We start from the raw sequence: 24,666 nt of genomic DNA on the forward strand, positions 1-24,666 counted from the left end.
AGAGTGTACTTGACCACTGGATTTACTCAATACTGGAGCAAATTAGGGAGGTTTTGCACGCAAATGGGAGACATACAAAGTGGTGATGGAATTACTGGCTTTCCTTCTTTCATTTTACATATCTCTTAAAATTTTATTTTCTTTCTGTTTTTGCGTTCACAATCTTTCATTTGAATTGAATTGTCTGTGCAGTGGGGGAGTGCCAAGACTTTCCACCCGGTAGTTTGTATGATCCTCGTTGTGGCGGTGGCAGAATAAAGTACTCGTACATAATATTATTATTATGATAGAACTCATGAGGAACTCAAAGAACTCATCCACTCACGATCTTATGCATAGAAAGGGGAAAGAATGATGAGGAGCACTCGTATTGTGATACCGTAGTCTATCTTTCATGGCATCATAAATCAGTGTTTTTGTAATTCTATGACACCAGCTCGACTCAGCTGGTGTGTTGCGTGGCTGAGCGTTTGCTTAGTCACACTTGATACTTGTCTTCTAAGTGGCTCGCCAGTCGCTTGCCTCAGCCGCCATCTCTCCTTTTCCCTCCCTGCCCTTCGTTTTCCTCTGCCCCGTCTTCCTCCCCCTCCATCCTCCTCATCACCTTCCCACATCAACACATCAACAACACCAACGCCCTTTTCTTCGTCCCTTCCTTATTTCCTCTCTTCCTGCCTTCACCAGCAACAAGACAAACCGCCTCTTCGTGCATCCCCACTCTACCCACCTTTTCTTACTTTCCTCATCGTAATCTGAAAGCTTCGTCTTCTGTCCCGCGCCAGAAACTCAAAATAAACCGCGAACTCCTGCTCACCTCCCTCAGCTCCAACCTTTTTTTTTTTTTACTCCAACCTCAATCACCATGACTTCCAAACTTGACCAGTCCCTCGACGAGATTCTTGCTGAGCGTCCCCGTGGTTCTCGCCGCGGCGGAAAGGGAGGTGCTTCCAACGCTTCTGCCGGTGGTATTCGCAAACGCTCTCAGAGAGCCGCCGCCCACAAGGCCAATGTCGCCGTTACCCAAAACACTTCGAAGACCTCTAGCAATGTCCCTACTGGGCCTTCGGGCAAGGTTACTGCGTCAAAGATTATTGTTTCCAACCTGGTGAGTCATTTCTTGATTTTCACTGTTATTTTTTTACACCACGTGTTTCTCGTGTCATCGACTAATAATTTTTCAAATAGCCCTTCGATGTTTCTGAGGCGATGATCAAGGTATGTTGACTTGCAGAACGAAGTCATAGCAGCATGTGTTGGGGATGAAGCACGAACGCTACGGAGCCGGAGCGGGCAACAAGCTTCAACTCTTCCAAGCTCTTCGATTTTGAGGATGATCGATTGAGGATGAAGACCGTGTATACCCCCTTCTGATACTTCTGCCTTAAACTGCGACTCGATTCCAAATCCGTGCAAAGCGAACGATGATGTGGCTCCTGATCGGGCGCTTTGACGTCTAATTTCCTTCTGGTGTGGGTGTGCATTTCATAAACACTGGCAAGAATTTTTTTTCCCCCCTGTTTTCATTCAGGCGCCGACCTTTTGGCAATTATCTATTTCGATGTTTGTCATCACTGTTTCAGGGCAAAGATGATCCAAAAGTCAAACTCATCTCAAAATGAGGCCCTGTTGGTGAGGCTTGGCGCGCACCCATTTGATTTACCCTTGAGGAACGAAACGATGAAAGATCGAGAGCATTTACTAGCAGCTTACATCGATTGGACTCGGATCGGGAGAGGTTGTATCACTTGGAAGGCACCTGAGGAAGCACATGAAACCCAAAGTTCAGGCGTCGCATGCTCAGCGTTTCTTGAAAGACACATCATGTTCTGCAGGTTGTCAGGTCTCGTTTTTCTTTGTGTTTTCAACTAGGACGTCAAGCTTGTCGGGTCTCAACGGCATCTACTATTCAGGGCCATACATCGTCGTTCGCTACGGTTGCAATTTGGAGTCACTTACAGTTTTCTTGCAGCATCTTGGGACGCTTGTTGGCTCAAGGCTCGCTCCGGTTTCCGTAGCTTTGTTGCATGCATCCCCTTCCTCCCATCCGCATGCTTCTTACAACAGCACTTTTTTCTTCTCCAATCGCCTAAATATTTCTGCGAGCGGATATGGGATCTTTTCTGGGGCAACCTATTCTAACAATAGCTTTCTTGCGTTAAAGGAATACTTCACCAAAGTTGTCGGCCCGATCAAACGTTGTGTTATTACTTATGGCCCCAACGGCCACTCTCGTGGCATTGCCACGGTTGAGTTCTCTAGATCCTCCGATGCTGCCACGGCCGCTCAGAAATACAACGGGGTTGAAGTTGATAGAAGACCTATGAAGGTAGGCTACGAAAAATTCTTGATGAAGACGCAATTACTAATATAGATGACAGGTTGAGCTCGTCGTTGATCCCAACGCGCCATCTTCTAACTTTGCCGACCGTATTGGGTACAGTAGCCTTGGTTTATTTGTCGTTTAGTCCTTATTCTAACTTTACCTAGAGCTCCCAAGCCCCTCCCTGGAGCCAAAACCGTTAACAACAAGCCTAAGCCGGCTACTTCCAAGCCAGCTCGCGCTGGTAAGTCTCGTCGTGGAGGTGGGCGTGCTGGCGCTGGGCGCCCTGGCAGAGAAAAGAAGAAGACTGCAGATGAGCTCGACGCTGATATGGCCGACTACTTCGATGGCGGCAATACTGGAAACACACCAGCCAATAATACTACCCAAGCCACCAATGGTGGTGATATCGGTATGGACGATGATGTTTTGGTTGGTACACCTTGATTACAATCCTTTTTTCTTTGTTTTATGTTCGACACGATCAATGGTCTGGGGTTCTTCTACTCGATCTTCTCACCTGGTTCGCGTTGCGTTTGGTATCGGCTGAAGCGAGTCACCCGCTTTTCAAGCAGTCCTTCAGTTTTCCCTTGCAAGAACCGGCGTTCATTGATCCAAGCCAAACAATCGCATCAGTAGTTACTATGTCGGGGCCTGCGAGGTTATGGGGAATAATAAGCTGATTCTGGATGCTCATGGAACAGTAAATCGAACGTCGTCGATGACAAGGTATGGCAATGTTTCGGGAGGGTTTGGGTAAACGTTTAATCAGTTAGTTTTGGGCTTTTTATCTAGCATTGCTGGGGAATGGCCTCTTTTTTTTCATTGCTAGGTCAGCTTGTTCATTGTCAAGGATGTGGAAAAGGTTGGGATAACAAGTCTGGATTCGGTTTTCCTTTGTATTGTTCTATTTGCTTGGTTCTACTTAGTGTTCCCACGTGGAGGACGACTACACTATTCGCATTCAATGCAGTTATTTTCTTGGTACTCGCTGGCTCTTTTCCTTTTTTGCTTTTCATTCGTCCCTTTCCTTTTGAAATTTAGGTATGGACCTGTGGGGAAGCGGTAATGGTTCATCTTCTGACAGTAGTTATTGCGCTCCCGGCTCCCTCATACGTCTACGAAAAATTTTCTCACTTTTTTTGCTTTCTTGGGTTTAGTCTGAGCTCCCAGGGAGGTTCATGGGAAGCACTGCATTGGGTGTTGGCGAAGAGCTGTCATACTAGGATGGTGCTAAAATTCAAATATAATATCCAAACCAAGTTCATTGCAGTTTTTTGTCGATTTTATATCTAGCTGCTGATACAAGTATTGTACTGTAGATTGTTACGGATTGAACGTTATTTTTTATACAGTACTGCACCGTACTTGTAGATTATCTCTATTTAATTTTTATTGACGTCCAAACTTAGCTTCCCGTACTATCCTCTGCACTAGTAGCCTAGTACTCAAGCCGCCGTATAACAATACTCGAGTACGGTCGGTTCACCATAAAATCACCAAACTAGTATCATGTCCCAACTCATCCATGTTAGGTCGGCTCGATGAGCATCACCAATCTATGACATTGGGGGAAGTTTTAGACAGGCAATCTTGCCTAAGGAACCAGAATTAGGTTTATCAAGAACCAAGAATTTACGGTGGGCGAACAGGCTGGGGCACCCCTCTTAAGCCGTGCTCCTCCCTTAGAGCTTCTTTCCCAGACCACCGCCACATTGCAGCAGAGGGGAGGGAAGTGTTTTTACGTTTACTTTTGTTGTATTGGGTTTTTTGTACGCTGTCTTGCTGTCTTGCCGTGTCAAGTATTCATTCTATTCCGATCACCACTTGCTAAGGATTCCGTTCACCCCAGGAGGGATCTGTTTGGACGGGGCAACTAGGATTCTGCGCGATGGCGAAGAGAAAGAGCGTGATGCTCCGGAGCCCTTCCTTCCCCCCCAAAGGGGAGGATTCCGAGCTTTTCGGAGGGAGAGACTATTAATGAAGAGGGTAGTTTGGGGGGAGCAGGGGAAGGGGAAGAGGGTTAAAAAAAAACCCCATCTCCAAATCCAGTGGCACTGGAGTGGCAGCGAGAAAGCTTCCTGCGGCCGATAGCGATTATGTGCCGATTCTTTGGAATGGAAGGTGGGGATTTGTTTGTTGTCCAATTCTTGAGGGCAGAAAGCTGATGGGGAGAGAATTAGGCACGCTTAAATACCTATATCATATCATACCTCAGATCCTCCGACCTTCCAGTTCCTCGCCCCGGAGCCCACCGGATAGATGTCATCTTAAAGCAAGCTTCCTTCGGCCAAGCCCATGCCGAGTCACTCTATCTCACGAATCCCTAGGATCTCTGCAATTTGATCAAATGGGACGAAAAGTGCGATATCAAGCTTCTGCAGATATCGAGTGATACGTTTCCGTTCGCCAGTCACGCACAATATGGTTGTTCCCCCGCGATCTTGCCAGAGAACCCTTGGCTTAGGCGGGGAGGTTGGCGATGGAGTATGGTCGCCGGTTGACGGCACACTCAGGGCGATTCGCACAGTCGAGAAGCCCGCGGAGGGGGTTGTCGAGGCCTCCATCAGAGGTTTGGGCTACCACTCTTAGCTGCTGCTGGGTTCACTGGGATTGAAGGATCAGGCGGATGGGCATGCTGTCGTGATTTTGCGCACGAAGGGAGTATTTGAAGGGAAGGAGGAGACGCTGTCACGGCCCAGGAAGAACCATGTCAAGCTTTTGGGCAATCCTAAAGATACGGTAGGCTTGTTCTCGAGAACGGCGACGACGCGACTAGTTTCATTCCCATCTCTATTCTCCTTCCGATACTACCTAATAGCCCTTCCCAGCCATGGACAATCCACGACTTGCTCCCCGTTTATTAAAGAACTTGGCATCCCCATAGCCTTAGACACCACCACCGCCACCACCACGACATCTACCATTCCGATACGGCCCCAGAGGGGAACATGGGCCTTTCCTCCCTCTTCCTAGTAATCAAGGAGACATGGGCCCGCAGACTCATGACTCAGAAGTAGCACCACTCAGAGCCCTGCGAAGGCGCCATCACGGATCGAGACCGCCGGAAGCGCGCGCCTAGAGTCAGCGTCCTGCCCCCCTGAGGCGGCACAATGGACCTCAGGATCTAAGCGTGCCGGGGGAAGAGGAGGGGATGGGATGGTCCAGAGAGGAGGGTGTAAGTTACCGGCGACGGGGCGAGAAGGAATGGCCGAGCCCACCGAAATGGGCACGACCGGGGAAGGGTGAAGGTGAGCATGCAACAGAAAACCAGGAAGCGAACAGGAAGGACCTGGGAGAGGCTGCTACCGAGGCCCCGAAGAGGGCCGGAAGCCGGTTTTCAAGGAGGTATCCGTGGTTGTTGGGGGGGCAATTGAAGGCAGACTGAAAGTTAAAGCGAAGGTCAATGCTACTATATCGGGAGAGAAATTTCCACTTCTGGAGCACCCGCTACTAGACAAAAAAGAGAGAAGGCGCCGGAGAAAGAGGATGCGACTGGGACAAAGGTTGTAGAATTTAGGAGGAGCTCTGGACGAGTCGGAACTGTTCAGCAGGACAATTCCGGCATTCATTTTGTCCGTTTGTTGGAGGCACATGTACGATAGAAAGGCCTCACTAGAGCATGATAAATATCACTGCCTAATTTAATGGTACAATGTTTTCCCGACAAAGCTTGCACCCGGCACAACGAGCACTAACTGCGCACGTACAGAATTCTTTCAACTGCTGTTTATAAAAACCACCCACACAACCCACAAGACGAGCCGGGACCCTCGCTGTGTCTGGAGAAAGAACGGTATCGCAAAAAGTAGTGTTTTCGGACCGATAATTCTAACCTTTCCCAGGATGTTTTATATCGAGTGACATCGTGTGGTTATCGAAAAGGGTAAAATACCCGTCTAATTTGCAGTACTATCTTGGGGTTATAATAATTCCTTGGCAGTGCCATTCTCCCTCACATTTCTCGAAAGCCAGCCAGAGGGGTGTGTCTCGACTGCTACTCAACTTTAGCTTTATAGCTTGAATTAAAATCACCCGCTCTATACGAGGAGGGAGGGAATCGCGCTGCTCAACTAAAATGGGCAAAGACAACCTCATGGAATTCATCTATTCCTTGAAGCACGAGTACAGTACTCGTTTCTACCACCTATCCACCAAATTACGCTCGACAACAAACTGAGGCTGATATTGTTCCACAGTGGATGCGGCGCGGTATTTCCATGGTCCGCTTGAAATCTCAGAGAACAGCCTGGTTTGAAGGGGAATGCAGCGCATATGTCAGGAGGGGAGTTGTATATATATAATATTATATATATTCGTCTCCTGAGATGAGATATATGTCGGTTTTTTGTCGGTGAGGAACAATCCACCATGACGGTACCTGAACGACTCTCGATCAGATGGGCGTCCTAACCGCTTAGCACAAGAACTCAAGTTCGAAATTCCCATCTCACTTTTGAGGGAATTCCGTTACGGTACTCGAACGAGTGACGGTGGGGGCGAGTGAGCATCGATGAACCCACGCTCGTTTGGGCCCGGAACAGTTATGTAGTGGCATCGTAGGTCCTAAGGAGAGAGAGAAAAAGGTGGGTAACCAGTACCTTACTCCTCCTCCTACCGCCACCCAATTCTTCCATATCTCCCTTTTCCGTTTTAGACGTGGCTCCTCTGCTCAAGTAGATCCAGACATTCACCGGCTCCAGTCAACAACAAATCCCAGAATGAAAGACAAAGTAAAATCAGCTGTGTAATCCACTCAACACAAGCTAGCACGTCTATTTCGTTCGCTGCGATTGCTCAGCAGGTACTTCAATAATTTATATTTGTATTTCCCTGGCACCTCCGAACCGGCATACGTCCAACAGGTACGACGCCAGATCAAACCCGGGTAGCAGGCCAATTGGTTGAAAGGGAGAAATCCTATCGCTATTACTAGGGCATCATAACTCAATATCCAAGCATTCTTCAGGACTAGCTCGTGCGGCTAAGTCAGTTCTAGCAAGATTCCCGGACAAGGGTTAGCAACATAGTATCGTAGCAGCACTACAGTACCCAACGCATAGGCACAACCAGTCACTCGAGCATTCATTTAGCGGGTAGTGGAACCCCCCCATCGCTCACCGATCAAGTGCTAGCCCATACCCGACCCGTAGCCATTGAAGACCTCTGATGGCCCCACCGAAACCACCAATCATCCACATACTGTGGCCCCTTTCCTCCACGACGGGGACTCCCTGGAATCGACGCCGTTGGTGGGAAGACCCAAGCCACCCAGATCTATCTGGATGTGCCAGCTAATCGATACCGACCCCACCCCCCTCTCCGCGTAAATGAAAGGGCGCGAATTGGGGGGGGAGCCCTCTGCGTGCAGGACCTCCAACTAACAGCAGGAGTGGTGACAAATAATTTAAAGGCTTCCCGGATAGGAAAGAATTCTTAGTCCCAAAGTTTTTTCTTCCCTTCCTCTTTACCCGCCATGCGCTGAGATTCCGTGGTGGGGTTAATCCAATAACCCCCGGAATCGACGACAACGCAGGTGTCAACCCAAGGCATTGGGTATGATATCATATCACAGATCTCTCCCTTCCTAAAGCCGCAACGGGAAATGAATGGATAATTCTTTCGGAAGGTGAAATAAAAAAGCTCTGCAATGCAATGTCACTCCCTTTCTCACTCTTTTTCTTTCTTTCTTCGCCACTTACAGATAAACTCCTCATGAACAATCACTCGTGTAAGACCCCGCAGAGTACCGGCAACAAAGGAGATGAAGTGTCCAATGTTGTGCCCGCATGTCCAGCCCAGCGCAGTCACACGAACGCACGCACGCACGCACGCACGAGTAGGGAGGTGTATGCGTGCGTAGCGTAGCATTGAAAAAGCCCCGCTTCCAGCGCATAGTAGTGGGAAGTGGGTTTCGTCCAACATTCCTCCGGGACATCAAGCGCTTCGACCACCGCCGCAAGGACCAAGGACCTTTTGCAAGACACTTCTCCTCCCTCAGCTGGGCACGGACTCCCAGCAGACCTTTTGAAACCCATGACGGAGATGCGTTCTCCCGTTGGGGGGTAGGGGTGGGAGCACACATGGTTGCACGAAGGAGCATGTCCGTATAGTACTGTACATAGTGAGGTATGACCCCCGGTGAAGATCATTATTGATCACTCGAGTAAGGCATTCGTCCCCGCCGTCTCTTTTCCCTTCCTTCCTTCCTTCGCGAAGGAAATGGAAAAACTGTGAGGAAGTCCAGTCATAGCGTTGCATGGTACTCTGCGCGGATGGATCCTGATAGTTGCAGGAAAACCATTGTATGCCGTTTTCAGCTCTTGCCCAGCGCGTCTTCTCAAATAAATTGCTAAATCTAGTAACATGCGAGCACCCGCTCTTCCCCCCCCCAGCTGGAGGAGAGGCAATTCATTGTGCTACCGAATATGCCAATGCCTTTTCAGCACTCGAGAACCTTGAAAATCTGGTTGTCGGAAATTTGTTCATTCATTTATTCTGATTATTTCGTCCTTCATTGGGAAACCTTGAGATCGAAAGAAAAGAAAAATTCTCGCTTTTGTTTTATATCTCTTCTATGACTTGCCTGATGGATGGTAGCGTAACGCAGCGTATCATACGGACACGACGCACATGATGCTGTGTTCTCCGGCCGGAGCAAGAGAAAGAAAAAGAAAAAGAAAAGCTCCGCAGAGATAGTATTCTTCAGCTACCACCACATGCAAGCAGAGAGATACCCGGCGAGTGAATCAGGATCGTTTAGGCACAGCTTATTCATTTATTATTATGATAATATTATGGGGGAAGGATATCCTGTCAAATATCCAAGGAATTTAATATAGGAAGATATTAAATTGCGTAACCCCAATAAATCGTTGAAAATAAAATCATCAAATTGAGCTGTAGGTTTGGTGGCTAGTCACCTGGTCGGCCACGAAAAAGAGAAGAATAAAAACAAGGCATATTCCCCCCCTGCCCACTGTCCCGCCCCAGATGATGCTTCAGACCCCTGAAGCTTGAGATGATCAGATGGAAGGAAAGATTTTCATCTTTAAATATAGACGATATAGGTCAAGGCCTCGGGACAACCAAATCCCCTCCCTCCCTAACGCTTTTTCTCCGGTGGCATTTGTGGCTCACGGACGACTTCCCAGATTCAACCCGGGCTACATGGTGTAGTTCAGGGGACAAGGAGTGAAGGTTTTGGGCAGGGTAGTTTGTTGATGAGATAACTTACACAATATAGAAAAAGTACCGTGCTTCACAGTACGAGTAGAGTACAAGTATAGTATAGTAGGTGGGCTACAATCCCCGGCTGTGTTTCCATCGTACTTGCGCTCGTGCGTGAGGAAAGTCGAGTAGGTACGGGGTCCACCAGCGGTATAACACGCATGAACCTACACACAAGTGGCAGCACTTTATAGCAACGTAACTCTCCGCGCAAGAGAAAAGAGGAGACAATCCATAACTTACGATAGCCCAAAGATGCGCAAGCAAAAAGTAAAAAAGGAGACATTCCGATCGATCCCTGAAATGCTTCGCCCTTCAAAACGGTGCTGAGAGGCAAGGACAATAGGCTGCGACGACTGGGACGGGAGAGATACATTTCCTCCCCTCCCAATCAACTGCGATCCCCGCAATTAGCCTGACCCAACTTGCCTGAAGTCAACATACAAGCTACATCACTGGGTGTGCCCAGTACCCAAGTGAAGCATGGTATTGGATTGGGTTGGAATCATGCTCCCTCCCACGGCTCCACCCCACTCCAATGGGCCGTTAATCGAAGATCAAGGCTCCTCCTGCGGCGATCCCGAGTCGGAGAAAAATACCAAAAATGGTTACTCTGCGCAGTACCGGTCGGCAACACAGTGCAGAAACAAACCTAGTCTACCGGTGAGCGTGTCAAGGAAACAAAAATAAAATAGATTTAAAATAAAATAAAATAAAAATCAAGGGGAACACAGGCCAGGGGGTGGTAGAGGAATAGCTCAGCCAATCGGACAAACCCAAAGCCAAAACCAATTTTCCGGTATGATATTGCGATAGATGGGTGGATGAATAGGCGGGGATTCGTTCATCCATTCATTCATCCAAATCTTTTCTGACACTCCACGCCCTATCGCGCGGGCGATGAAACCGAGGTCGAGATTGTATATTTTCTTCTCCTTTATCAAAAATTTTCTTCCTCCCATCCACGACACCCCATGCCACAGGGACGGGCAGGTCCCGCAGCGGTTTGAGAAATTGAAGGGCGGAGAATAACGTACTGATGGCATCCTATTGGATGCGTGGATGACATTGTGTGTGCATTGCGGCGGGTGCATATCATTCATACCTGTATGGTGAGTGAGGGTACAAAGTTGTAGTGGTGGAGAGAGAGAGAGAAAAAGTAAAAATCCATTATCATATCACAATATTCCGAAAAGGATAATAATATTACGGGAATCATAACTTTGCGATCCTAGCTCAAAACGGCGCGAGCAGGGCTCAGGCTTCACTCTTGTGAATCAAGGTGAGGAATAAGGATGAGAGTAAGAAAAGAAAAAGAAAAATGATGGCTGTAACAAAGTTCATGCAAAGAAAGACTAATGAGACGGATGTTTCCCTCTGAAGTTTTACTTGCACATACTTGCAAACCTTGTAGGGGGAGAGCTTCTTTCTTTCTCCCAAAAAAAAAAAAAAAAAAAAAAAAAGAGTCCCCGCAGGTCATGACCGATAAGGTCTTTTTCTTTTTCTTTTCCCACAGCTGCTTGACTCGCTCACTCCCACTCCTTGACACCCCCACATCAACTTACAAAGCTTGACTCCAATATAACTTGACAAGCACGATATTATACCCCCCTATCAGCCCCCGCCACCAGCAGCATTCAGATTTCCAACGACAAGGACAGCAACGACGGGGACTTGACGAACTCATGACTTTTTTTTTTTTTTTTCTTTCTTTTTTTCTCCTTCCTCCAAATTTTCAAGGCTCGAGGCTCTGTAATATCATTTATTACAGTACTCTAATTTACACATCAGCAGTGCAGCCACATCTGTATAGTTCTCACATGATACCCTTCCTTGCACCTCAGTAGCTATACCTATCAACAGCAAGACAACGGCAAGAAGAGCCCTTACAGTAGGTAACTGTTTCCGTACATGCCTCCAAGAATATTGTAAGCTTTTATCACAATTTGCTCCACCGAATCGTAAGAAAGAAAGTGAGGATCAACAAAACATCCCTAAGGGATGAGGGGGCACCTGGAAGGACGCGGCTGTACTCGAGTATTGTACTTTGCATACCGCAATCAATTGATTATCCCCTCCCTCAACCTGTTCCCCTATTGGATTTGAAGGATGGGGATGCATTTGCATCCGCATTTTCAGACATGCATACATACATAAATTATGAGGGCGCAGCGGTACAGTAAGTTATTGCTGCTGTTACACTTCCCCGGGCCCATCTGGATCGAGAATGGCGGAAGAATCTAGCCTTTAGCAGAGGGATCCCATGATTGATAAGTCAGACGGGGTTCTCGAGGTTTGGTGTAACGGTGGCAGTGGCGGTGGACTACGACATGATGCAGTGACTTGGTGGGTTGCGGGGGAGAGGTATATATGGGGGTGAATTTTGGTATTATCATCGGAGTGGGCTGTATTTGCCTTATCGCATCGATTATCATATCGTAATTTACCTGAATTTGTGAGTTTGGGATTCCGTGCGAGTATCATAAGTCAACTTATGATACAGTATGATACTTCGCACTGAGTTGGTCCCAGGTCCGGCACTTGACCGATGCTGCCATCCATACTCGTGCTCGTAGTCGACCCGTGAAATCTTATATAAGAGCAATACCTTGTCAACAACGCCATCAATGCACCCCCCAACTCGGTTCCATGAAAAAGCACGAGTAGAGTTCATTTACGGTATCCCGTTGATCGACCTCACCCTCCCATCCCCAAACCAGTGATACCCGCACCACAGGACCAGTAAGGCCCCCACGGAAAGCACATGCCATTATCCTCCCTTCTAGCACCGGTAGAGTATATAGCGTAGAGTATCATGTGAAGCCCCAGCTCGAGCTCGAGGACGCCCCCCGCTCCACGTCGATCATCGGTTGCACAGTGCCCCGTTTTTTCTCCGTTGCGTGTAACCCCGCCTCTTTTGCGCTTGGGGGTTCGTTACAGCGCGGTGCTATACCAAACATTTTCTCTGCTTTGCTTTCTTTTCTTCCTGCGCGCCTTTCTCTGTGTAGGGGTGAAAGTGGAGAAAAAAAGGGGGGGGAAGAGACAAAGGAAATGCAGAAATGCAAACCCTCACTGCTCGCGCTGTAACGGCACGAGAATGGGAGAAGTCTTGGCAGGTAAGTACCGTAGGTCGTCAATGGAGAAGACCCGCGGCCACCCTATTTTAAGATACCGGTATGATATGTACCGATATTACGAGTGCTCTACTCGTAGACCCTCAGCCAACTTAAACCCCCACTAGCCTCCACACGTGCACAAGTACCAGTATGATGAGATATCAAAAAAGAAAGAAAGAAAGAAAGAAAAGCGCGCACAGCACATGTCGGCTCGTGTTGTCTGAAAGCCCGAGGCAAATCCGTCTTCCCCTGATGCCGTCGCTGGAATATATACCTTTCCCTTCCTTCTTTCGCTTCTTATTCCAAGGTCTCCCTCGACCCGACGGAGACCCCTTAGTCTAAGTGCAAATCACCCGTGACCGACGACCGAATGAATCCCCACGTGTGGACGGTGGAATAAGTTAATACGTCTCCACCGTGAACTCCAGTTAAATCCAAAGGTCAGGTATATGACACGACAAGGTGTCACCACGGCAAAGCATTCTGACGCCCGCCCGCCCGCAAGATCTCCCCCCTCTCCCTCTTACGTCACGTAGATCCCCCCTCTTCCATCCAGGAAGCGGAAAGGGGAAAAAGAAAGGAGGGGGAAAAAGAAAAGAAAAAAGGAGGCTCCCCAGGATATGTTCTCCGAACCGATTGTCCATAAACTGAATGTTTCATCAAGAGCCTTTCCATTCACCTTGCTTTTGCTCCCCGCGATGGATGGATCTCGCCCACTCCCGGGCTGGGCTGGGCTGGGCTGGGCTGGGCTGGGCTGCGGACAAGAGCAAACAGGGGGGGAAAAGTGCAAACATTGATAATTAATTCGGAGATAGCAATTTTTTTTTCCCCGCCGATGAACCCATCCTTCGGAGTATGTACGAGAGAGTACTAGTATGATATGATTGTTTGTCGGGGAAGCCGGTCTCAGGTTGCATCACGTTACATCGGACCCACCCTGATGCGTTCCCCACTGCTGTGTGCCCATTGCATATCATACCCTCTACCCTCGCTTGCTCGCACGTGCGGAGGAGGACCCAGTGGATGGATGGATGAATGTAGCGTGGGTATGTAATTGATTGATTAAATCGTAGACCCTAGGGATAATGAACCCTTGCACGTACAACACGATACGATACGATACGATACGATGATGGGAGACATTTTTCGGAATTTCCAGCAAAGCTAAAGCGCGCTATCGAGCGGAGTAAAGGACCGGCAGCCCAGACTCGAGTGAGTTTTTGTGATGGCGGAGTTGTCCGGGCGGCGCTTAAATTATTTCTGCTCTTGGCGCGGGGGGGGGGGTTGCACAGAGCAATAACAGATCTGTGACCCAGTAAGGGATAATTGGTTCGATGGGTCCAACTTTTTTTTGGCATCACTGTTTGTAGGGAAGGATGGATGAATCGTTTATCATACCTCAGGCTAGCCTATCATGTCTCCGTTTTTTTGGTGGTTGGGAAACGAGGCAGGCAAGGATAGGGACAAAGGGTAACCTAAACCCATGCAAGGGATTAGGACGACGGAAATAGGACTGCGGCCTAACATATGAGGATTTGGGAACTGCTTTGGTGAGGCAAGTCATTCTCAGTTGTTTATCATGCTTTTCCATAGTGCTACCTTATCTCTGCGTAAAGTTAGCTGAGATTTAGTCTGTGTAATAAAGAACTTTCTATAACTGCCATTCGCCCTGGCCGAATCATTGCGGTTCCTCCAGCAACATATTGTGCACGATGGAGTGGGGCACCGCTGAGGGGGGGATATATACTACCGCAGGAGCAGCTCAGTTCAATCGAGTCTGGTGTTTCATGAAGGGAGGAAGAGGTCGAGAGGCTAGGTCTAGAACTAAGAGCGCAGTTGGTACACCAAGTCAGTTCACGTGAGTCGGTGAGGGTGTTGCGAATGGGGAAATTTTGGCATGATACAATGCGGATGCGCTCGCTGTGGGGTGCGCCTCCGCCTGACATTTGTACTCGGTGGCCACAGCGCACAAACGAATACACAGGCACACAAATCCGGCACCACACGCAACATAGAGGTTGTCACTATAATTGTTGTCAAAGCAAAAGAACATTATCGATGCATTGGTATATTTGCCACGAAAAAAGATGAAATTCAGGCAGAACCAAAGCAGGGTAGAGTACTAATCTACATCAGACAGCCATTCTGTTTACTGGAGTGAAGGTCAGTAGCTCCAAGGCGGTATCTATGGCCCCCGTTGCGAGTAAAGGCCTCAGCAACCCATTCGTACCACACCTTGCGTTCACTGGTCTGTCGCCAGATGCAAACGTCAAGTTCGCAATTGTCTGGAAGGTGTAGCGGAGTCTAGTTTGTTTCATCCCGTGTTAACGCTTATCCACGGACCGAGAGGAGCCGCTATCAGAAGCAAGCAAGCAGTGGACCTTGTCTAGGCCCCTGACATGATAGCGGGCAAATCCTACGGAGAAGATAAAGTCATATTTTACGTACCTTAAACGGGAAAAAGATTGGGAACCAACTGATCATATCCTTGGACTTCATGTCAATTGTGTCCGGTCTCGTGCTAAGCTCCACATCGCCGTACAACACGCTCTCAAAGTACCCCGCAAGCCCATGCATGACCCCCCTCCTGGGCACTTTAAACGTGGCCTTGCACTTTCTGGCGTTGTGATCATTTCCCCCATCGCCGAGCCCGATTAGACCCCCACCAAGGGCAGCGGAATCGCTTAGCACGTTGGGCGGTAGAGGGTGTGTGAATTCCCAGGCTCGGTGAATGTGCTCCTGTTCAGCGAGTATCTCAAATGATTGCAACATGACGACGTACGGCGTCTCGGCCGCGTCGGAATCGTTCTTCCGCGAGGATATGTCAGCATGGATTTTAGGCGCCATGATTGGTGTAAAATGGGCTGAATATGAGACAGGGATTGAGATTCCTCCAGATGCTGGTCATAGCGTAAGCGAGGCGTTCAGCGGAGCATCTGCCCAAATAATGAATTAAGTTCAATAAAAAACTTGAATAGAAAACTACCGCTTCTCGGTGATGATATCCACCCTTGTTATTCATCCTACCCCCCTCCTAAGGACGCGAAGAATGAAGGGGCTAAATATAGAGAACGCTACAGGGGAAGCGGGGTATCTAAGGAATTGTAACTTACGGTTTAAAACTCTTTGAACCCCATCCAGACATTCGGGACTTAGCTCGTTATCGCCAAAACTCCCAAGGAGCTCTGATATCAGGATATCTACAACAAAAGGTGGATTCCACGATCGCATATCACTCTTAATCACAGTAACCTGGCCATTCCACGAGTCCCGGTTATGCCGAAGAAGGTGCACGTAGGCGTTTGGATTCTTCTCGATAGCAAAGAGCATGATCGCCCTGCCAGAAGCCTGGGCGGCTCGCAGGGCTCGGGACACAAGGGGCCCACGACCTGCACCAACTACCGCCACGACGCTGCATAGAGAGAGAGAAGCAGAAGGACAAAAGTTAGCTTTTCATCCTGACCACGGACGGGGTGAAAACAAGGCGAACATGGAAATGGCATAGAAAATGCGGACAGTGCTTGGGGCCTCGGAGCTCGACAGATTGGTGTGCAAACAAGCGGGAGCGATTAGAACTCAGATAACCGCCCGAGTGAGACACAGGCAATATCGCAAGGAGCATTGGTATGATCACATATTGGATAATAACCCAGCAAAAAGGCGTGTAACAATCAAAAACTAAAAAGTACGAGGATAGGGAAAACTAACGTGTTACTTGCGGCATCTCTTGCGTCAAGTGCCAATTTAATGGCCTTCTCATATTGATCATACTTGACCGGATCCTTCTCAAACACTTCATAAGTGATACTCTCAAGATTATCAGACAATGGTTGAAGCGGGGTCTGGAGATAGTCTTGATATCCAGAACCATATTTCTCCACTATCGATTGTGGAGGCTGGTTCTTTTGCAGATGCCTAAGGTAAACCAGATATGATAGCGGGTCATACCGGATCTTTTCATTCGTAGCCACCTGCTGATCTGATAGTAAAATATAGGGTGCTGGGCGCTGCTTTGTATATTTGGTCAATAGAGATTGGTGAAGCTTAGAAAGAGCAGGGTATCCTGTTGGATTAGGGCTAAAGGTCGACGAGGACAACAGGATGACGCGTATAGGCTCAGCAAACCAGCGATTCATTGCGTGAAGGGTGGGCAATTCTGCGGGAATCTGAAGTGCTGTACGCAATCAATGAGCAATATAGACAGACGATTTGATTTGAGCAGTGCACACCTAAAGACAGCCGAGAGTTGTATTTGCATACTGTCCTGATTGTGTTCCATGTATCCCAAGCAGAAAACTCATCATACTTGTCTCCTTCAGCCACACTAGAGGGATTTTCAGCCAGCGGTAAAAGGATCGGTAGGTGCGCGTAGCCGCTGACTGATAGCGCCGTATTGATAACCTCCGCGAACTGCAGGATGTTTTCCTTCTTACGGGGCCCAGGAATTACCACATTACCAATGCCGCAAAATCCGGCATAATCAAGTTCGTAGAGCAAAGCCTGTTTTGAAACATGAGAGACGAGTGGATCATCTGAGTCAAATTCCAACCATGGAGAAGCAAAGCCAATGACTTGTGATATGTGATCACCAGGGTGAACTGTGACCTCCTCAGCATCGAGGGAATCAATTTTTATGTGTGTTCTCTTCTCTGCTGCAGCGTTCGATAGTACCTGGTTAATACGAGAACGGAAATTGTTATTGGTTATGAATGTGGTGATCATATCATACTAGTTCAAGGCGTCAATATTGGGAGTCTGTCAAGAAGAGCTTGAAGCATAATGGTGACTTACGCCTTGAACGGCCTCATTTTCCAGGGTCTGGCCACTTATCGTGAGATCCGGGGTCGGAAGATGATTACCGATGTACCAGATAGGCGCACCAGGATCTGTTGGCTGGTGGGCATCCATGGTCCGGTAACCTGGAAGAAAGGGTAAGACACAGTACGTTATAAGTTGTGGTTGTGACGGGGGAAGTGTCAGGAGCCTCGATGAGATAGATAAGTGTTGTAGGAAGTGGGTGGGAATGCGACTAACAACGTTGGTAACTTGGAAGCGCAAGTAAAGGGGAAGGTGGCAAGGTGGGGGGGGGGGGGGGGGTGGATAGAGTAGAAGGTAGAGAGTAAAGCGCAGAGGAGGAGATGGCGAATCAGATGGGTTGACGAGGTGAATGATGGATTCCGTGTAATTCTAATCCCGATATAACATCGGATGAGGGGACGATGGAAATTTTAGAGGTTCCCCGGGTGAAAAGCTAAAGACCTCTATATCGCGACTGGGCTGCTACAGAGACGCAATGGTGAGCGAGTCAATTTTGTGTTGCGTGGTCAACTTTTCCCTCCAGGGTTATCACGGAGGAGAATGAGGCTGACACCCATGCCCCGCACATCACTAGCCACACAGGGACCAAGCTGTGCACAGGCCACACTCAAAGGTCACCTCATGAAGGGTACCGGTATCATACAACAGGAACGCCAGTCGAGTCACTGGACCCTAACGGTTGTGCAATGGCTTGCACTAGGCTATAGATGGTTAGTTCCCGCGTCCCGGTCACTCCAAGTCACAAAGTTATTCCACTCGAGAGACGCGTGACAACCATTGGGACGCGTTCTCCCACTTCATCTTCTCTACTTTCTTCCCTTCTTCCCCCCTTTCTACTTTACTTGTACACAACCCGCATATCATCACCACCGGACCATATTCTGCCACTTCATCATCCAATCGATCATCCCTATTCCACCTACATTATTCTCTTGTCTCTCTCTGGCTTACCTCTGTTTTCCAACCTAAATCTCTCGGTCGCCTTACCTCATCTCCATTACCAAAAATTCAGTTCCCGTGTTACTTGTTCTTATTCCTGTGGCGCCGTCGCTCTTCGACTCGTCTCCTTTGAGACAATTACATAATAACGCAGTCCAACCCCCCCTATGGTTTCTCGATACCCCGGCAAGGAATTCGTTTCTTGAGAAAAGTTTACGTCCTGGCATTCTCCTCGATCAATTTCCGGCCGTTTGTCGTCAATGGGAAATGAACTCGGTGTTGAGCTTGCTTTGTTGACTATTTTCACTCGCGGTGTCGGAACTTAACCCTAAGTTTTTAGTCATGTGTTTCGCAGATTGCCTACATGTGGGGTGCCCGCCGTCTGATCTTTTCGGGCTTGGCTTTGAGTGCTTCCATTGGGCTTGGCTCTAGATACATTTCCGCCTCGGTTGAATGTATGGTCTGTGAGGGCAGTTTCTTTGTACGGCTTTTGTCGTCTCTGAGACTTACTGGTGCTGGGGCTTTGGGGGTTGAGATCGGCGGTGAGGAGGCTTGACGGCCATTGTTAATCAGTGATCCCGACAGAGATTGTATGTGAAGGCTTGGCTTCTCTATGAGCACGACTCGGACTGCAATTGCCCTACAAACGGACATCAGGTTTTGCCTCTTTCATATCTATTCGATTGAATAGATGCATGAAATTTCCTCGAAGGCTATCGTCGGCACTGTACTGCACATGTGGAAACACTGCATACATAGCGAACCTTCTCGTGATCACATACGGAAGCAAACCCCGATTGTTAATAAAATGGCATGTCGTCACGCTCCGGAATGGGAAGTCTCGCATATCAAACTTCATGCTGCAATTCCTTCAAGTCCGTCTGTACTTTGTGTTTGCAAAGTACGGCTTATCCCCGATCTTTCCTTTCATCGTGGTCATCCTCTCGATCTATACCCGCCCCCTTCACCTGATCGAGACTTGACGTCTTCATCAGTTCTCGCAAGTGATAGACCTAGCCGTCTGCGTTAATTGCCAACACTCAGTTGCTATGGCAAGCACCGACATAGGCCCAGTATCCCTCCATGTTCCCCCGGGAACCTGTCGAGAGGGCCGAACCATACCATTCTACGCGGCTTTCTGGACGTCGGCTTTTGTCCGCGCCTTCGGCTCACCAGTGGGTCGAAGAGGAAACAAAGACATCCCTGGGGGTTCTGCTATTACATACGGAGTCTCATAAGAGCCTGGCACTGCATTGGATATGACGAGAACCATTATCTAATAATGTTCTTTTTGGCCCTTGGTCAAAAGATGCGGGACATACGTTTTGAGGAATGACGGGCACCGCCGTGAATATCTCGAGATGTAGGAGAGAGCAGATGTGGGTAGGAGAGACGACCAAAAGAGGTTTTGTGTGACGTGGGTTCAAATAAATGATCGGAGATGGTGATGTTACCTACCTATGATCCACTGATAGTCCCCTCGTATCTTCTCTCCACCCTCAACCACTAGCCATCTGTCTCCACCATATTCTTGCAAGTGCCAGAGGAGCTGGATGAACGGGACACACACATGTGCAAGTCAGAGCTCCGTGCTCGTCCGCACTCATCCTTCTTCTCTGGAGTGAGCAGACTTCTGGGAGTCTGCGAATTGAGATATGTCGCAGAAAAAGTGATGGCAATCATGTGTGTGGAGACGAGGGAGATTACCGTAGGGGATGAAGGCAGATCGAGGTGGCTTCGCTGGGGCTGGTGCTGGTGGGGGTGATATGGTGGGGGTGATAAGGGTCGTGTCTCGCATGAGACCGACCCTAGCAATTTTTTAGATGAGTTTTCTCTTCCCGGATTTCAAGGTATGACGCTAATTGGTGCACCAGGGGTAATTGAAGAAAGGTCGGGGTAGCTGGGTATGAGTGTAGTCGGAGTGTTTTTTGAGCTGAGTGGTTGGTTGTTCATGGAGGACACTATGGTAGTCTAAAGCGGTGACGAGGTGGAGCAAGTCGACACTGCTCGTAGATGCAAGGTGCAGGTGGCGTATTTTGTGTTGGTGAACTGCCGTACCAAGCCTCTCTTTTACAGGTTTCACTTTGAACTACTTTCTTTTTCTCTGGGCGGTAAAATTTTACAAAATGCCTGCAACACTTGATATTGCATTGCTTAGACGCGCTTACGCACCGAGGCATACCGTACTCGTACTTGTACTCAATGGGAAAGAGTACGATCTTGGCGACAAAAGAAATTGGCCCCCACCGGGTTTTTCCTTATGAAATGCCCATTCCCAATAGGCGCCTGCTCACTGCTGAATCATAAGCTCAGAAAAGTCCAGCGATCTTTTTTAGATGGCGCAACTTGGCCCGGAGATTCACATAACCGATGGCCAGGTTGCCGAAGCTATTCTAAAAAAATTGAGTGCCAGAGTTGTGGCGGACAATCTCAAAAATACTGCCAAGACTGACAATTCGTGGGGAACCCCCATTTGGCAAGCGTGCCCGCTACCATAACACCTTCGTTTACCTACTGCCAGTACAAGTATGATATCCAGAAAAACAAATAAAAAAAACAAAATTAGCAATTTTATAACATTGTGTCAAATTCTCTGCGAACCTCCCCCACCCGATTACTGTTTGAAGAGCAAAATTTGTCGTGCATATTTGTGGTGGCTTGCGCATTTTGTGTGGAAACCCGGAGGGGGAGGACATGGCATGGTGCAATACTGTACTCGAGTATTGTAAGGTCTTCAAGGATACCGTACATCGAGTAAGGGTCCTCTGGGGGAAAATGTCAAGGAGTGACTGTCTTCTGTGACCCGAAGGATGATTACTCTTCCACTCGCGATATGCAACACTGCTCGAGCACTGGTGCTCTCACTACCTGACTGATCTCCCTGGAAGTCCTACGGCGGTGCATTTTCTCGCAGGCAAGGGAAGCAACTAGACGCGGGGAATTCTGAATCAAAGCTTCAGACTTCGCCCAAGCACTGCACATATCATACCAGTATTCCAACCCCAGTCCAGCCTATGGATAAGGTTTTCAATGTTTTTATTTTTATCTATATCCTTTGTTTTTTATTTTATTTTTATTCCCCTCCTTTTTTGCTTGTTTGCTTTTGCCTGCCCCGTCGTCCATCATCCCTTTTTCTATCCCTTTTTTTTTTTTTTCCCTTTTCCTTTTCCTTTTCCCTTTTCCCCCTTTCATGTTGTGGGGTTGGTTCCTTTCATTCTCTTCCAGTAAAATTTCCCATCCGTTTTGTTCCCGTCATAATATATTATCATAGCATCCTATCCCATCCGAACCCAACCCTACTAACCCACTGCCACCACTCCCAGAATCAAGCCCCACGAAACCAGAGGGGGGGAAAAATATCTGCCCTCGGGGAACAGCTTCAATCGAGAAGGTGGATGGAGAAGCGCCCGGGCCCTAGACCCGCCCGTCACACCATTCCTCAACTACCGCTACACACACTCAACATTTCTGACCCAAGATTTTTCCTGGTCGACAGAGTGTTTTTGCCTTTGCGGCAACGTGCTTTTTTTCCTTCACTTTTTCACTTTTTCATTCATTCATTCATTCTCCCTCCCTCGTTGAGTTTGGTAGAGTTAACCTAGGCTTGCGCGCCCGCTCGTGATAGGGAGGTGGGTGGCTTATCATTTCATATCCTGTCAGCTGTGGCGGTGGGGGATGTTCCTCTCGACACCTAACCCTGATGCGTACCTTTCGATGGGTATTTGGATTTCTTCTTTCATTAATTTATTCGGTGGATGCCAAGGGTTTGGTCGATCCCTTTCGTCCGTTGATTGCTCGCATTTCCTGCTTGGACACTAGCTTGAGGGAGAGAGGGAGAAGGAGAGAGGGGGCGGTAGTGTCTGTTTCCGGGATGTCGTGTTGTGAGTCGTTAACCTTCCAGTGGTAAGTATCGGTACGTATGGTGGTGGGCAGAGTATCATACGGTGCTCGTACGGTGCCGCTATAGCGCGGTGGAGAGCATGCGTGCTTGGATGTAAGAGTGCTGTGATGTGAAGCGTGCTTTCGAATGGAGATACTTCTTTCGTTCTTCCTTCGCGACGGAGTGGGGGGGGGGGGCAGGGCTTGCTGAGAAATTCTTACGCTACGATATTCCACATACCGAGCGGACTGTGCTGTACTGTGCCGTATAGTACCGTACAGTGCCACGCTTTTTCCTTATTCCCCTCCTCCCCTCCCCCCATTAAATCCTCCAATTTTTTGAGGGCACTATTCCGTGCTGTACAGTAATATTGGAATGAGGTTGAGAAAAATGACAAAATCACACAGCCCATCTCGTAATTGGGTAAAGTCCAATCAACCAATGGGATATTATTCCCCCCTCTTCAAATAATAAGCCTATCGATCGCGCAAACTTGTCATACTTCGGGGAGTCTAGGAGGTTAGCCGCCAACGTGACAAAGCGAGAAAGTACTGTAAAAAAAAAAAGTCTGCGTTATTCGCATAGTACCACACTCAAGGCTGAGATCTCGCTACTCAAGTACAGCACAGTACCGCACTATACACTATCAAGGTAGCGGCGAATAGTCCGCTGTGTGTTTCGATGAGTGATGCATCGGGGAAGCAATTACTATATTCCGGACGGGGCTGACTCGGAGCGCACACTAAATCATGGATGGACACCGTGGCGGGCGGAAGGTGTGGAGGGAGGGAGGTAAGGATGGCGAGAAAGAGAGGGGGCAACAAGCGGGCCCGCGATATGCAGGGAAATGCAGGGGAAAGCTTAGCATGTGAAATGTGTACTCGAGTAACCGGGGGGGGGGGGTTGAACCCATTATCAACCTCGACTCTCATTTTTTCCTATGATACAAGCACTGCACGTATGGAACGTTATATGATATAATTATTAGGTAAACGCCGATGGTTTAACCTATTGAAAACTCGGTTGGAGTAAACGGAGTGTCGTTAACGGGTAAATTTTACCTTTCTTTTATTTTTTCTGCTGTTTTGGTTCCCGGGTCCCGTCGCCTTGCACAATATCATACTGAACAGTAAACCAGTGCAAGACGACACCACATACACTGTAGCCCAAACTCGTAGCACGGGTATGATACCAGTAGTATGATATCACCCATCTTCCACCATGGATAGGGCTGGAACCGTTGTTCAACTCCCCGGCGCAACCAAAAACACTTTTAGCACCAGCACCAACGCTGTGCCGGCGCCGGTAGTGATACAATGATATACCCCCATCGGCAGCAGCACAATTCAGGCTCGAGTGAATTCGGGACTGGTGCGGCACGAGTTACCGCCAAAACACCAGTCCGCACTTGGCGGGGAAGACGGGGGGGAAGAAAAAGAAAGAAGAAAGAAGAGAAACAACCCACGCGGATGCGCAAGCGGCCCGGAAGGCTAGGGAAGGAGGAAGGTTGATATCGGATTTCTGTTACGTTACTGTTTGTTGGTGTGGTGGTCGAGTTTTTTTCTTTTTCTTTTCCTTTCCACCTATTTATTGTATCGGGGCGGGTAGGGGGATGAATGATATCAAGCGAACCGGGTCTTGATGGTGCCTGGTACCTGGTGGTGGTGATGGATGGGGGGGGCTGGTGTTGTAGGGAAGTGCTGCTTGCTACAGTATCAGGATCCTTCGGCTCCGCCCGTGGGTTTTTTGTATAGTGGAATGGCGGCAAGGAATGGGGAGGATAATGGGCACGCGCAGAGCTTGAACGCAGTCCTGACCTTACCCACCACAAACCGGGCGGATGGCGAGCGAACAAGGGGTATTTTACTGGGCAGGAGCGGAAATGGTTAAAGTAGGGTAACGAAAAATTACCCATTACCAATCCTTGTTCGGCTCCCGCCCAGTTTTGTCGTGGTCATGGTGAGGACTGTGCACCGGTACAGAGCCGGTACTGCACTGGTACCTTCGAGTACTAGTACAAGTACTTGTACAGGCACAGTACTCGTGCAAGTCAGCGCAAGACCGGTACCCTACTCGAGCATGATACAGGGCACGACTTCTGCGGCTCACTCGGATAATGGAAATTGGAAAGAAGAAGAAGACGAGTAAAAAGACCCAGACATTACGCACACTTGCTAACCATCATACCTCCTCTGCTGCACTTCCTTACAATTACAGTATCATAACTTACTATATTTCCCACCAGATCCGCTACCCCATGCCATATCGATTGTCTCGCCGCGAACACCGCAATCTATCCCCTCGGGATAACCCCGTTCACTCCACCGCTTACAGTACTGCCCCAGCACTCGCACCGTATAGTG

General features: G+C 48.6%; 4 protein-coding genes; 2 read left to right on the plus strand and 2 right to left on the minus strand.

Annotated features, from left to right (window-relative positions):
* The first annotated feature begins 679 nt into the window (after positions 1-679).
* Positions 680-3,307, plus strand: GSTUM_00005829001 (uncharacterized protein). XM_002837939.2 has 7 exons: positions 680-1,105; positions 1,186-1,215; positions 2,162-2,326; positions 2,379-2,434; positions 2,488-2,518; positions 2,583-2,752; positions 3,025-3,307. Exons 1-7 carry the CDS (start codon positions 863-865, stop codon positions 3,086-3,088), a joined length of 759 nt encoding a protein of 252 aa, XP_002837985.1. The 5' UTR covers positions 680-862; the 3' UTR covers positions 3,089-3,307.
* Positions 3,308-3,366: 59 nt separating this feature from the next.
* Positions 3,367-3,582, plus strand: GSTUM_00005830001 (uncharacterized protein; the record flags this gene model as incomplete). XM_002837940.2 has 1 exon in its annotated part: positions 3,367-3,582. The coding sequence occupies one exon, from the start codon at positions 3,367-3,369 to the stop codon at positions 3,478-3,480; it is 114 nt and encodes a 37-aa protein (XP_002837986.1). The 3' UTR covers positions 3,481-3,582.
* Positions 3,583-9,581: 5,999 nt separating this feature from the next.
* GSTUM_00005831001 (uncharacterized protein) lies at positions 9,582-10,684 on the minus strand (the record flags this gene model as incomplete). XM_002837941.2 has 1 exon in its annotated part: positions 9,582-10,684. Exon 1 carries the CDS (start codon positions 9,924-9,926, stop codon positions 9,582-9,584), a length of 345 nt encoding a protein of 114 aa, XP_002837987.1. The 5' UTR covers positions 9,927-10,684.
* A 4,015-nt stretch (positions 10,685-14,699) lies between these two features.
* GSTUM_00005832001 (uncharacterized protein) lies at positions 14,700-17,947 on the minus strand. XM_002837942.2 has 7 exons: positions 17,701-17,947; positions 17,458-17,585; positions 16,896-17,394; positions 16,375-16,840; positions 15,780-16,078; positions 15,115-15,566; positions 14,700-14,970 (listed from the first exon to the last, which is right to left on the minus strand). The coding sequence occupies exons 2-7, from the start codon at positions 17,572-17,574 to the stop codon at positions 14,794-14,796; spliced, it is 2,010 nt and encodes a 669-aa protein (XP_002837988.1). The 5' UTR covers positions 17,575-17,585; positions 17,701-17,947; the 3' UTR covers positions 14,700-14,793.
* Between the last annotated feature and the right edge of the window lie 6,719 nt (positions 17,948-24,666).

This window comes from Tuber melanosporum, assembly GCF_000151645.1.
Source record: "Tuber melanosporum whole genome shotgun sequence assembly, scaffold_21, strain Mel28".
In the NCBI taxonomy this organism is placed as follows: Eukaryota; Fungi; Ascomycota; class Pezizomycetes; order Pezizales; family Tuberaceae; genus Tuber; species Tuber melanosporum.

Bases quoted from the DNA above. Each gene is read 5' to 3' on its own strand.
- GSTUM_00005829001 (XM_002837939.2), top strand. From the start codon at position 863: ATGACTTCCAAACTTGACCAGTCCCTCGACGAGATTCTTGCTGAGCGT. The intron at 2,435-2,487 runs GTACAGTAGCCT...AACTTTACCTAG, and splicing joins AACTTTGCCGACCGTATTGG to AGCTCCCAAGCCCCTCCCTG. The intron at 2,519-2,582 runs GTTAACAACAAG...CTCGTCGTGGAG, and splicing joins CCCTCCCTGGAGCCAAAACC to GTGGGCGTGCTGGCGCTGGG.
- GSTUM_00005832001 (XM_002837942.2), bottom strand. From the start codon at position 17,574: ATGGATGCCCACCAGCCAACAGATCCTGGTGCGCCTATCTGGTACATC. The intron at 17,395-17,457 runs GTAAGTCACCAT...GCCTTGAACTAG, and splicing joins AAAATGAGGCCGTTCAAGGC to TATGATATGATCACCACATT. The intron at 16,079-16,374 runs GTTAGTTTTCCC...CTCTCTATGCAG, and splicing joins AGAGATGCCGCAAGTAACAC to CGTCGTGGCGGTAGTTGGTG.